Source organism: Electrophorus electricus, chromosome 7 (genome assembly GCF_041902795.1).
Source record: "Electrophorus electricus isolate QZ-2024a chromosome 7, ASM4190279v1, whole genome shotgun sequence".
In the NCBI taxonomy this organism is placed as follows: Eukaryota; Metazoa; Chordata; class Actinopteri; order Gymnotiformes; family Gymnotidae; genus Electrophorus; species Electrophorus electricus.
Genome location: NC_137503.1, coordinates 15,623,102 through 15,635,524, shown reverse-complemented (window position 1 = coordinate 15,635,524; position 12,423 = coordinate 15,623,102). Strand labels below are relative to the sequence as shown.

The 12,423-nt window shown below is 40.5% G+C and overlaps 1 protein-coding gene across 4 annotated transcripts in view; it reads right to left on the bottom strand.

Annotated features, from left to right (window-relative positions):
* The window catches only part of cntn4 (contactin 4), a 101,301-nt gene that overhangs the window by 80,172 nt on the left and 8,706 nt on the right, over positions 1-12,423 (bottom strand). For all 4 annotated transcript variants that reach the window (XM_027005015.3, XM_027005010.3, XM_027005013.3 and 1 more), the window contains exon 2: positions 6,737-6,873. In XM_027005015.3, the coding sequence (XP_026860816.2) occupies positions 6,737-6,824 (88 nt within the window). In that variant the 5' untranslated portion in view covers positions 6,825-6,873. The remainder of the gene's footprint in view (positions 1-6,736; positions 6,874-12,423) is intronic.

Below are 12,423 nucleotides of genomic sequence, written 5' to 3'. Positions count from 1 at the left end.
TTCTGTTTTACTGTATACATCAACAGAGAGACATCGAGAGAGAGAGAGAGAGAGAGAGAGAGAGAGAGAGAGAGAGAGAGAGAGAGAGAGAGACAGAGAGAGAGAGAGAGAGAAAATAATCCACTTCAGTATGGTCAAATCTGTTGTTTGCCTATGACCTCATATAAACTCTTCTAACATCACTGCAGATTCCAACATGCTTGGCAAACTGCCAAACTGCACAAGCCAATGATTATATGATGTATTTCACAGAGACTCAATAACCTTTATTTACACAAAGCAAGTGCATCTCTCCCTCTTTCCCTTTCATTCTCTTCACTCTCTCTCTCTCTCCCTTTCTCTCAGGGTGAGTGTGCATGTGCATTTTGCCAATACAAAGCTCTCAGAGCAGACGCTGCAGATGAAATCTATCTAGACTGTGGAAAATATCTTTTCAAAGTTTGAACACACTCTAAGGCAGATCTCTAGTGTAAGGATGGAAAATATATGCTTTGTGCTCTTGGTGTGTGTGTGTGTGTGTGTGTGTGTGTGTGTGTGTGGGTGGGTGGGGGGGTGTGGGGCCTGCAAGTAATACCTATCCTTTGATGTAAACACAAAAGAACTGGGTATATACGCTAAGGTGGGGTTAGTGATTTAACTACATTAGGTCAGCACCAACATGCCTTCTGCGATTAAAAAACACCTGTACCACAAAAAAAAACATAAAATGGGGGAACAAACATATCTCTCCAAGCAGTCCTCAATGTGAGCAGACTGTGTACTGCAAACAAGCCAGGAAAGAATCTGTCTAGGCAAAGGCGGTATATGCATTTGTGCATCATATAAGCCTCGGATGGAGAGTTTCTCCTGGTACGCTCTTGTGGATGCAGGCTGATAAGGCTTGAGGACCAGCTCTTGAAACCAGTCATACTGCTCGCTCCCCCGGGGGAGATAGGGCCAGCTTAAATTTACAGATACAGCCTTGCATCCTTTGGAAACCTTCCGCAGGAAGCCCGCGGCGGACTGCCACACGCAGCTTGCTCGGCTGAGTATTAGAAGAAATGCATTCTTCCGTGCTCGGTCTAACCCAGTATCTGATCACACGTGTGTGAATGGATTGAATGCAAAATATGATCATAAAGTGGTTCAAGGTCAGGAAAGGAGGAAGGAAACGTTGGCATTGTTCACACTCTACAGGAGCTATTAGAACAAATGGGGCAGGGAAACTCGGAGCCAGCTTGCCAGGAAGAACGCTAGAGAGAAAGAGCCACCCCTGAACATGTGCACTTTACATGTGTGTTGTCCTGGGCCCCGTTCCCGAAATGTTTCGTATGGTCATCTTAAATGAGCGACCAGGTGTTCAGTGTCATACTCGCTCTAAAATGTAAAAGTGATTTTTGTGGGGATGCTTGGAAACTCATCAGCATATATGTTAATTAGCATACAAAACATACAAAATTTGGGAAAAAGAGTAATGTTTGTGCAAAAATACTCCTTCACCAATAGGTGTTACCTCTCTATTAGATATCCCTGATTGATCTTTCATTCCCACTGCATATCAGAGTCTCACATATGACATTTGGTGTTTCACAGTGTACAACTCTGAAAGCTGTGATTGACACGAGTTGATCTATTCATGTCAGACCCCTGAACAGACAGGGCTGGATTTATGTGTCAGAGAACAGCACAAAAAAATATTCTTCTGTCAGGATTTTGCTGTCTCCAGTTCGAGAGCAATAAGCGCTCATGGCAAACTGTATTGGACCTCCCTGGAGACCGAGACGCAAGTCCAGGGACAGCAGTCCTCTGATCAGTGTAAAAGCCATGTCTTACAGCTGGGGGCTCAAAGAAATACCAACAAATCTTTTTAAGTAAAATCAGCTAGCAAAGCCGGTCGTGACTCCACAACCTGAATATCTAAGCAGCATACCACAGCTGTATAGCAATATAAGACTGCATGTCAGCCAATGGCTTAAAAACAAGAGCTTTAGGGCAAGTTTAAAGGAGTAAAACATAAATTGTAGTAAAGTGCCGAAGCCATGAACCTGGATTGGGAATGGGCTATGGGCACATTCCCTTTTTTTGAGAAACTCAGCACCAGTGTATGTGAGTTCAATTTGTTTCAGGGGTGCCAGGGATTTGCATGGGACCAATAGTAATTTATTTGCATAGAATTGTCATGCTGTGGTGATACATTCTGATCATGCTTGCATTCTTTCTCTCTCTCTCTCTCTCTCTCTCTCTCTCTCTCTCTCTCTCTCTCTCTCTCTCTCTCTATCTCTCTCTCTCTCGCTGATGCGGGCACAGCCACCAACCCCACCCTGGCTTCTATGTCCCTTTAATAACTAAATCAATCACCTGCCTGTGAGAAAACCAGGCCTCTCACCACACGGCAAGCCTATTTCAGGCCATGCCTGACAAAGGCATACCACCTCAAATTAGTTTCAGACCTAATAGACATAAGATTTATTTTTCACCTCCCCATCAAAACAATCCCCCCACCCGAATTGTGTTCAATGGAATACAACCTATATAAACTTCAAAGAATCTGATCTTATCCAATTTGTTAAAACCATGTCCGGGCCACTCTCTAACAGACACAGTAAATGAGAATGACAGTTTTCCAGCTTAGTTATGTATAGCCAAAGTGGTTCCCAAAATAAACGTGCTGCACCACGCACAGCTGGGGAACATGCGCTACATTGCCCACATTGTATCAAGGCGCGTTTGGAGTCTACTTGGCAATATAAATGATACAAGCAATATTTAGCTATTTTGCAGTTTTTGGAGAAACCATAAGGCAATTGAATATCTATTCGTCTAATTATCAGCATTATATTTTAAGTAAGGTGACTTACAAACTCCATCATACCCCCCCCCCCCCCCCACACACACACACACATACACACACATGCACATTGTGTGCACGTAAAATTAATTAAGATTCATTTTTCTGATTTCTTCTTAGAACACTAGGGCATGGGAATATATGCTGTGAAATGTGATAAGACACACATGCTCAACAGCTACAGCTTTCGTGAGCCAAAAATGATAGCCGCCCTGGAAATATGCACACTCTGGTGCATTATGGTGAATGGATTTGTTAAGAAAGAAAGGAAAAGAAAAGAAAGGGGAAAAAGCCATCACAATTGCATTCTTTCTTAACACTGAAAGCCAGTCGATGCAAGTCATTTGCTGTACCATTAGAATTTGTATTTGCTAAGCCAAAGGTGGCTCTGAGAGAGAATGCTGCTTAGAACATAACACGTTGCGCAAGGAAGTTTACAAAAATGCTGTTTATGGAATCCCCACTGGGCCTCGTCTTTACAAGCCATGAATAACTTGGTCACCAAACAACTGGTTTTGGGACTCCCGCTGTTCGTCTTTTCACCTGTCACCACTGAACAGAAAACCAAAAAAGAACTGGGCAAAGAAAACCAACTGAATAACAACTCTGCCAGGCTGATGGCCACATCCGAAGGTCACATGAGCGAATGAATCAAAGACAAGGTCCTACGATGCACTCTGCCTCAAATGGAGAAGCCCATCAATGACCAATGAAGAATTCTGTCTATCTGGAGGCTACAGGAGAGTATAGCCCTGAGGATCAAACATATTTCACTTAAATGTATGCTTGATTACTTATACAGTTAGCCACTAGTGCTGTGTCTGTAATGGAGATCTAAAAGACCTTGAGGTATTCTAACCCAGTCACTTTGATGAATTGCAAGAGCAAGAGCAATTTTGTTGGATTTCACATGAAAGGAGTTGAAGAACACTCTATACCCAGTAAACTAACCCCTACCCCCAACGTTAACCAATCTTAACTTTTTATAAGAGCTGTGTGCAGATTTGCAATGCTGGGACCACATCATGTATTCACAGCCTTCACAGTTTGGTCTTGGAAGAAGATGTGGATAAGCAGCTTCTCTGTTCTGAGCTTGGCAGAGGGATCCAAAGACAAGGAGATAAGCTCAACTGCAGCGAATAAGGCGAGCAAATATCATTAATTTAACATGCCGATTTGCAACATGGTGTGAAATGTCAAGTGGTCTGTTGGCAAGCACCGTTTGAGGTTGAGTCCTTTTAGACCAGTAGAGAGAGTGTCTTATGAGACACGATGAACGTGATACAAAATAACTTGAGACTCGAGACCTGGCAAGGTCATCACAGACACACTCAAGCAGCTGGGCGTGCCTGTGAAGACTTCATCCCCTCCCTGAAGGAGTCTCGGGACTCATTTCTTCCCAGTGAAATGCTACGCCGAGCTGAGACGGTTTGCCCGTTCGGATGTCGTCCCAGGTGCATGACTCAGAAATTGCTGAATGGGTGAGCCACTGGAGAGTTGACTTTTATGAAAGCACATTGAGGATAAACACAGACATGAAAGTGCCAGGCAGCTAGCAAAGCAACCCAGAATAAGAAAGAAGGTGCAGGCAAGGGATTAGAATGCGGAATCCGTCATGGGGAAGTGAATGTTTGTGTGTGTGTGGGTGGGTGGATGTATGTATGTATGTGTGTGCACATTGTGCTAGGGAAACAGCATGCTAGCAGGCCAGGCACTTGGAGTGATGTGCATGCACGCATGTGTGCATGCAGGTGCGTGCGGGAATACGTGTGCATGTGTGTGGATGTTTCTGCGTACATGTCCATGTCTGTGTGAGTATGTGGGCAGACAGTGAGCCCTGTCGCTGTGTGCTCTGAGAGAACAAAGGAAGACGTCTTGCAGGGGACAGAGATCACTGCGGCCACCTTTTGGCATTCTGAGCAGCCTCTCTCCCTGCCTGGTCTTTTTGAAGGGCTGCCTTCCACCTCTCTCCAGCTCTCTAGGTAGCTCGACCTTTTCCGTCACTCCCACAGACAGGACTTAAAGGAAGTACAATGCTAAAGTTGATTCTGCTGCCCACTACTAACTTTAACTGCAGAGAGAGACACTGCGATCACTCGCTACAGAGAGCTGTTGTATTGTATCACTCTTCCTGATCCAATGTGTAGTGGCAAAATTTCTGTGTGTGTGTGTGTGTGTGTGTGTGTGTGTGTGTGTGTAGGTGCGCATGTGTGTGTTTGTGTGTGTGTGCGTGTGTTTATTTCCCATATGATGTTATAGCCACACTATTACTTGTTGAGATATTCAGGAAGTCAAGACAGTCCTACATGATCCTACTGGAATCATTTATGATAAAAGTAAATGGTCTTAGGTGTCATGATTCAGCTCCAATATGGCATACATTAGGAGAAGAGTGTCTTATTACTGTTAGTCTAGTGGAGCAGCAACAAGGCCAATGTGACCTAATCCTGGCAATATTTAATAAGATGACGCAAGACAAGAGAAATCAAAGTACCTTTTGTAAAAATTATCCTGCAAAGCATATTCCCACTAATTAAACATGTCTAAACCATCCTGACTATGACCTCGGAAATTTTTGAAAAGGAAAACCCACATATTAAATGTCTTCATGAAACTCAGCTTGTATGAAAGGAGACTGCAGGTAAAGATGTAAAAAAAAAAAAAAAAGAAAGAAAGTAAAGTGTTAATAAAGACATCTTTCAGCAAAAGAGATATGTAAGATCTCCATATGATATAAGATCATTTTAACAAACTCTGAGTGAAAGAGAAAATGACACTTCCATTGTGCTTGTCCCTGGAGTCCTCATTTTCTCTTTTAGAGATCATAACCAGTGTGAACAGTGATGATCACCTGTCATGGAAAACTATCACTGAAAACTGAATTTCACTCTCTTTATTGAAATGAAGAATTTGTAGGTAATATTTAAATATTGTTTCAAAACACACTGCTCTCCCACCAAGTCCATACAATCCATATAAGGAATCTAATGTTCAAAAACACATACCCAGAGAACAAACATATTCATATATCTTCACCTCTAGCCTCTTCCACTTACATTGCAGTTCTCAAGCATATTTCGGCTCTGAGTACTTTTTGAATGAGGCACAATATGGGGCATTTATCTTAAATCTGTTTTAAAGGCACAGTAACAGAAACAACGTATTTAATTCTAAATGGAAAAGGGTCATGTAAAAATGAATGATGACTGTTTTTGGAACATAAAGCAACACAAACAAGTTGACATCAATAAAACAAAGAAAATGCAAGTAAACTGTAGGATATGGGCCCTTTAAAGATATGGCTTTGGTTTATGAACTTCATGTTCAGTTGCTTTAAAGGGGCAAACATTTCTGTGTGTACAGCATACAGTACACAGCCACAGGACACACATTTCAAATTTCACATTTCATTTGAGCTTCAAAAAACAATTTTGGTTTCTTCATTAATAGATAAATAATTTGTTAATATTTTATTTCATTATTTTATTTTAGTTTCCTATCTCCCTATTCAGTCTCATAATTTACATTCAAAGCAATGCTCCCAGCCACCAGCAACTGCCCTATTTTTCTCTGAGCCTTGAATCCTGTTGTTTACTTGTCCCATTAAATAAATAGCTCAACATATATATATATATATATATATATATATATATATATATATATATATATATATATATATATATATATATATATATATATATATATATATATATAAACACACGCGATTAATGTTTGCCAGTGCAATGTTTCTCAGTTAGCTAGGCCTTTTTTTTCCTTGTTTTTTTTTTTTTTTTTTTTTTTTTTTTTTGGCACTGCCACCTGCCCTAAATACATATGAATAAGGAGACAGACTTCACAAAGCATACATGTCACGCATGCATCAAAAAAGTTCATAATAAGATATTTTACCTGCAAGGCACCCCATGAATGACTGCAGCACCAGCAGTTTCCATAGCAACTTCATCTTCGGCTTGGAAGGGTCAAAGTCAGGTCCCATCCGTTCACGTATGTATGGAGTCCGTTCTAAACCTTCCTTGCACTTCACTCTGTCCACACCAAAATGGAAATAGGGATTTTAATGCATACAAAGGAACTCTGTTTTTGAATGGTTGCTACCATGTCACAGCACGTGTTGTTATTCCCATTTATGTTTTCACTAACAGGTGGTTTTACTTTTTTAACATAGTTAACATTAAGAAACCATCCACTTCACCATTATTACAAGGTAAGTTAATAAAGTGATTAAATTCATTGGCATTTTTCAAAGCAAAAGGAAACCTGTATGTGTTCCATTCTTGTCACTATGTTACCTTTCAACAATTTAGTCAAACTGCAATTTTCAGGTTTTTAGCATAGCCAATTTGTTGACTAGCAACTAAGATAAATGTTCATCTCTTTAATGTTTTTACTTGGTTATTTGGTTTATTAATGTGGTTGTTTGTATTTTTAAGTGAACTAATGTCATTAATAATGTTAGTTAAGGAGACCTTAATGTAATCATAAAGAGTACTTCATCATGTTCAGCAAGACATTTGCTCATTTTCAAGTCATGCTATCTAGTATTCCAATCCTGAGAGAAAGGTATACTAAGTATTCCAGTCCAATCCAATCCAAAGATAAGACAATCCAAGGGAACTAGGGTCACTTTTTACAGCCACTAAACCAATCCTAAAGCCCTGGGCCATTAAAACCAAAGTCCTCCACTGCCACAACCCTTCCTCACTGGTAGGTCCCCTGTTTTTAGGAGGGTGTGAAGATGGCCCACAGATGTTTGTTGTAACCATGGAAGTGGAGAGGCAAGGAGTCAAACTCTGTTTTTATTCCACAGAGATGGTCCCAGGGGTGTCAGTATGGAGTCTGTGCACCGAACCTGAAGGTTCATGCAGCGAGCAAGACAGAGAGAAATTTCTTCAAGAGCTACAGGCTCTTTGACACAGCAGGAACTCAAAGTAGACTGGATGGAGGTGTGAGGAAATCTATTGGCATGCGCTCAGTGGTCCATGCTGCCTTCCACATTTATTGAACAAAATTGACACCTGAAATGATCAGAGGCCATAAGTAGGCAGCAGGTTGGAAATCAAACATAATAAAAGGACATATAGTGTAAGAGTTACATGTAATGGTTACCATGTAATGGCATTTGCTCTTCCACTGTCTTCCACTGTTGACAGCTATACAAAGTCTGCATTTGCAAGCAAATATATGAGGCGGTATTAGCCTCCCCTGTTTGGTCTGTGAGTGAAACAGGTTTACTTTAACAGAATTTAACACTGGGGTTATGGAAATGCAGTAGCTGTAGCATCAGACTGCCTCAAACAGCGGACACCCTTGAAAACTAGAGACTGGAGTCCCACTACACCTGTCAGGCAAGCAGCCAGCAGCTCCAGGCTAGGACCCCTGCCATCGGCAAGTGTTAACGAGCCGTGAAAGAATCATGAACAAAGAGACACGTGCACATTCTGCCTATTACTATCGTGCACTCGAGCAGAGCATTTAACCCTTGTGTGCTCCAGGGGTACTGTACTTTGGCTGTACACACCGCATCAGTAATTTGAATCTGTAAAACAGCACAGTGCAATGCTTGTGAAACAGTTTGGTTTCCGGTGGTTTGCATGCATCGTGGATATTTCTGTCACATTGAAAAGCAGGGACTACATGAGTTTATTTGTGAGTGTTTATATATTGCAGAAAGGGACAGGTTTTAGCAAGATGGGGGGTGGGGGGTGGGGTGTTAATGAGCTGTTTTCATACCCCAGGTAGAAAAACCTTAATTACCAAACTTCCGTTGCATTCTGAGACTTTGACAGAATCACACATAACTGATATTTTGGATTCTAAGATTATCTGGGCTCTGACCCTCTTAAATTGTGTTTAAGATCAGAGGTAGGGTTGGAAGAAAGTATATCTGTGAAAACCATGAACACGATTTTATTTTAAAATAAATATACATTTAATTTGAGAGCCATGCTCCTAGGGAATTCAGGAAGATGATGTTGATAAGAAAACTACACTGTTCTATGTGACAGCTATTCTAACAAATGACAACCAGTATACTAATAATATACTGGTTCAAGAAGATGAAGATCTGCCTGTCTATAAGTTCCAGACCACACTGCACTGGCAGCATAGTGGAGTTGTAAAGTAGAAGGCAGCCCAACATAAATGGTCAGCCAAAATGTAACTTCAAGTTTAAGTACTTATCTTTGATCTGGTTGCAAAGTGTTCCCCCATTTTTATTAAAAGCATTTTTTGTAGACTGTTAATTTGTACTGTAATATCAGGCTTATGACAATCAATAAATGTACTACTCATGGTCAAAGAAGTCTGAACTCGCTGTGATTAGTGCAGGCCTGCATCTCTATTGTAATCCATGGATCTCTATATCAGCTAACCCAGCATGCAGGTTCTGTTGTGTTAGAACGAGTTCCATATAAAAGATTCCTCCACATCCTCATAGTATGACAGCTGAATGGACCTGTGGGGAAATTTGTGTGCTGCTTGGTTGTGAATTGCCAGCCAGAGGGAGCCAGATGTAAAAATGAAGCGGTGAATGCGAGGCCACCCCGCAGCACAGATAAAGAGATACAGAGCTGGGAGATATCAAAAGTCTCATTGAGAATAGCTAAGATTTAATACTTCAGGAGCAACTGTGGCCATGGTGACAGCTCACACAATTAAGTATACTTCCATAACCCACGGTTGGGGATGCACTGGATTTTTTGTTTGATGTGGTACTGTTGACCTGCCATGCTGACGTGAGTACAGTGAGTAAAGCAAAAGCTGTTAGCTGCACTATCCAGAGTAGTCATCCACTATTTCATATCGCAGGATCCCCCCAAATACTCGACAAACACTCCGACATCACCACTTCAAGGGTTATCCCAGATGGGAATGTGTATTGGCAGTTGTGACGATGACTTTCCTTTTCTCTGTAAAGAAACATCAACAACTTAAGCCAAGGATTTGTATGAGGAGATCACATATAATATTTAATCTCTATTTCAATCAGTACAAGCCTTCCCCTTCCTCCCCCTTAATCTCCAACCTCGGAGGACTGAGACTTTCATCGTTATCTTGGTCAGATATTGTCTTTCATTCAAGCATGGGCAGGAGTGCTGCTGTGTAGACGCTGTTGCCTAACAGGCTGCTTTATAAAGTAATCATACAAATTCTGTCTACATCTAGATGTATTCATTAAATATTCATATTATATTTATCTTGATCAGTGTAACTGATAAAAATCAAGCAAATTGGAATGTTGTAATAGTGTTAAATTAGAATTAGAAATTAAAACAAGATCTGATTAAAGAAAATAATTTCAATATTATCTTGTTATTTCTGAACTGTTAAAAAATGGTTGAAATAAAAATGCCATATTCTTCATTGTCAGGGGCTTGCAACAAACCCACAGCCTTGTGCAGGAGTGTAATTCCTAAGAGTGAACATTTTTATCAAGAAATAACATGAGTAGTGTGAACTTTTTAGGACTGAGCATTCTCGGTGTGACATGCTCCCAAGTCTCTCTGCTTTGTGAGGCCATGACTCAATCTGGCAATCTTCCACAGAGCTCTCAACACCAGGTTCTTCAAACATCCTTGGCTGCTGTTTGACTACTGCAGCAAACTTCAAAGACCAAATGTGGGTTTCAGAACCAGGTTCTTCAAACATTGTAGACCAGTACTTGACTGCTGTAGGAGGCTTCAAAGTCCAAACAGCCAAGTCTCACACTTTGAACCTGTCTGCACAGTCTAATGAAGTGCCTTTACACTGTGTTGGTTAAATTATACACTTTTTTTTTAAAATTAACCTATCACATTTCATCTTCTGTGCCCTCATAAATGTTAAATGGTTAATTTTCCTAAATATTCTGCATGATTAATTTGGTTTTGTGGAAAGGCAGATCTTGGTCTTGCTATACGCAAATGAGGAATAGATAGCAGAATTCAATGAAACCGCCCCCCAAAAAAATCAGATTTGGTACATAAAACCCCAGATGTCAGACATGTGAAGAGGTGAAGTGCTACATTTTCCATTTGTAAATGACATTTTAGTGGAACTAAAGTGTAACTTAGTGGTAAGTACCTTAATTATTTTCCAAGACAAAATAAATAGCCTAGTTAAGTATGATTTGGAATATCTTTTTTCCAAACTGACTCTTGGGCTCGTCTCCAGCTGCTCTCTTCAGTTTCTGTGGTGGTTTCCTGCACTTTCAGCAAGTCCCATGTTACTGTAAAGTCATTACATTTCAATGGGTGCTTTTAACTCTGAGCCATTCTGTCAGAAGTCCACATAGGCTAGTCCCATACCGCTAACTCCTTTGCTAAGCGCACACAGTAGAGAAGGTCCCATTCTGACTTTCAATCTGCCAATCCTCCATGTTCCTTCATCAGTTGGTTCCACCCTCAGAAGGGCTCTGGGTATTTGACACATGAATGCAGACTCTGTGAAAGGGTTATCTTTCGGTTTCAATAATTAGGAATGTTATTTCACTGGAAGACACCTCCTACTTATTTGACACCCCCTAATGTGTCTTCACAGAACCAGATTAATGTTCAGTCCACCAGGGTCTTTTTTTAAATTATTTCGCCTACAGATTCTGCCAAGCTCTGTTTTCAGGATAAGTAGAACACAAATTTACCACAGATTCATTGTTAAAATTCAATAACCACCTCTTTCTATAAAAACACAAGCATATTACTAATGGCTAAACAACTTGCTCATATAATGATGAATCTTTTGCTGCATACCAACTGTCATGGTGTTGCAATGTGGCAAGTTAAATATTTTATCAGCTATGCAGCTGGCAATATTAAATGATGATCCATAAAATATCCTAACTACCTATCTTGACCAGCCTAAGCTGAGATGATCTGCAATGAACAAAAAAATCCATTTTATATGAGGACTGGGAAAATGTTTCTTTTAATGAGGCTAAGGATAACTACAGCATTAATATCATGACTAGAGGGATACTGTGTCAAATAAATGAAGCCCTCCTTCACAAGCCTTAATTGGCACCCATAACTGAGACATGATATGAGTTAGGCTCGGCACAGTCCCAGCCACAGAGCATAGTATTGATCCTTTTTCCAAATGTAAATGTTTTCAGAAGACAGATTGAGTAGATCAGAGCCTATACAGAATTACACCCTTTTCTGAAATATTTCTGCAGGGTTCATTGAGGCACCAGCGTGCCAGGATCATGACCCTGTTGAGGACAGTTGAGGGAACAAAAACGATTCTGCTAGTCATTCATCCACCCAGATTCAAAAGCCATTATGGTGCATTATGTGGTTTCTAGAACTACCCTCCAAATGAACTAGAAAACCCAGTGCAATGTTGAACAAATTTTCCGTTAACCACCTGTAGCTAGATTATTGCCTTGTCTAGTTTGCCAAGTAGCTAGAGCAATTATTTTACATAAAGCTAAGATACGGTGATCTGTTAGTGTGAAAAAGATGGATTTTATCATAATGTCTTCTGCATATGTGTGCATACTGTCATTGTGGCAAAAAAAACAAACAATCTAATTGCCTGAGAGATTATTGATTGATTCATTCACATCATCTTGATTTACATAGCAATGCAAGCTTTCT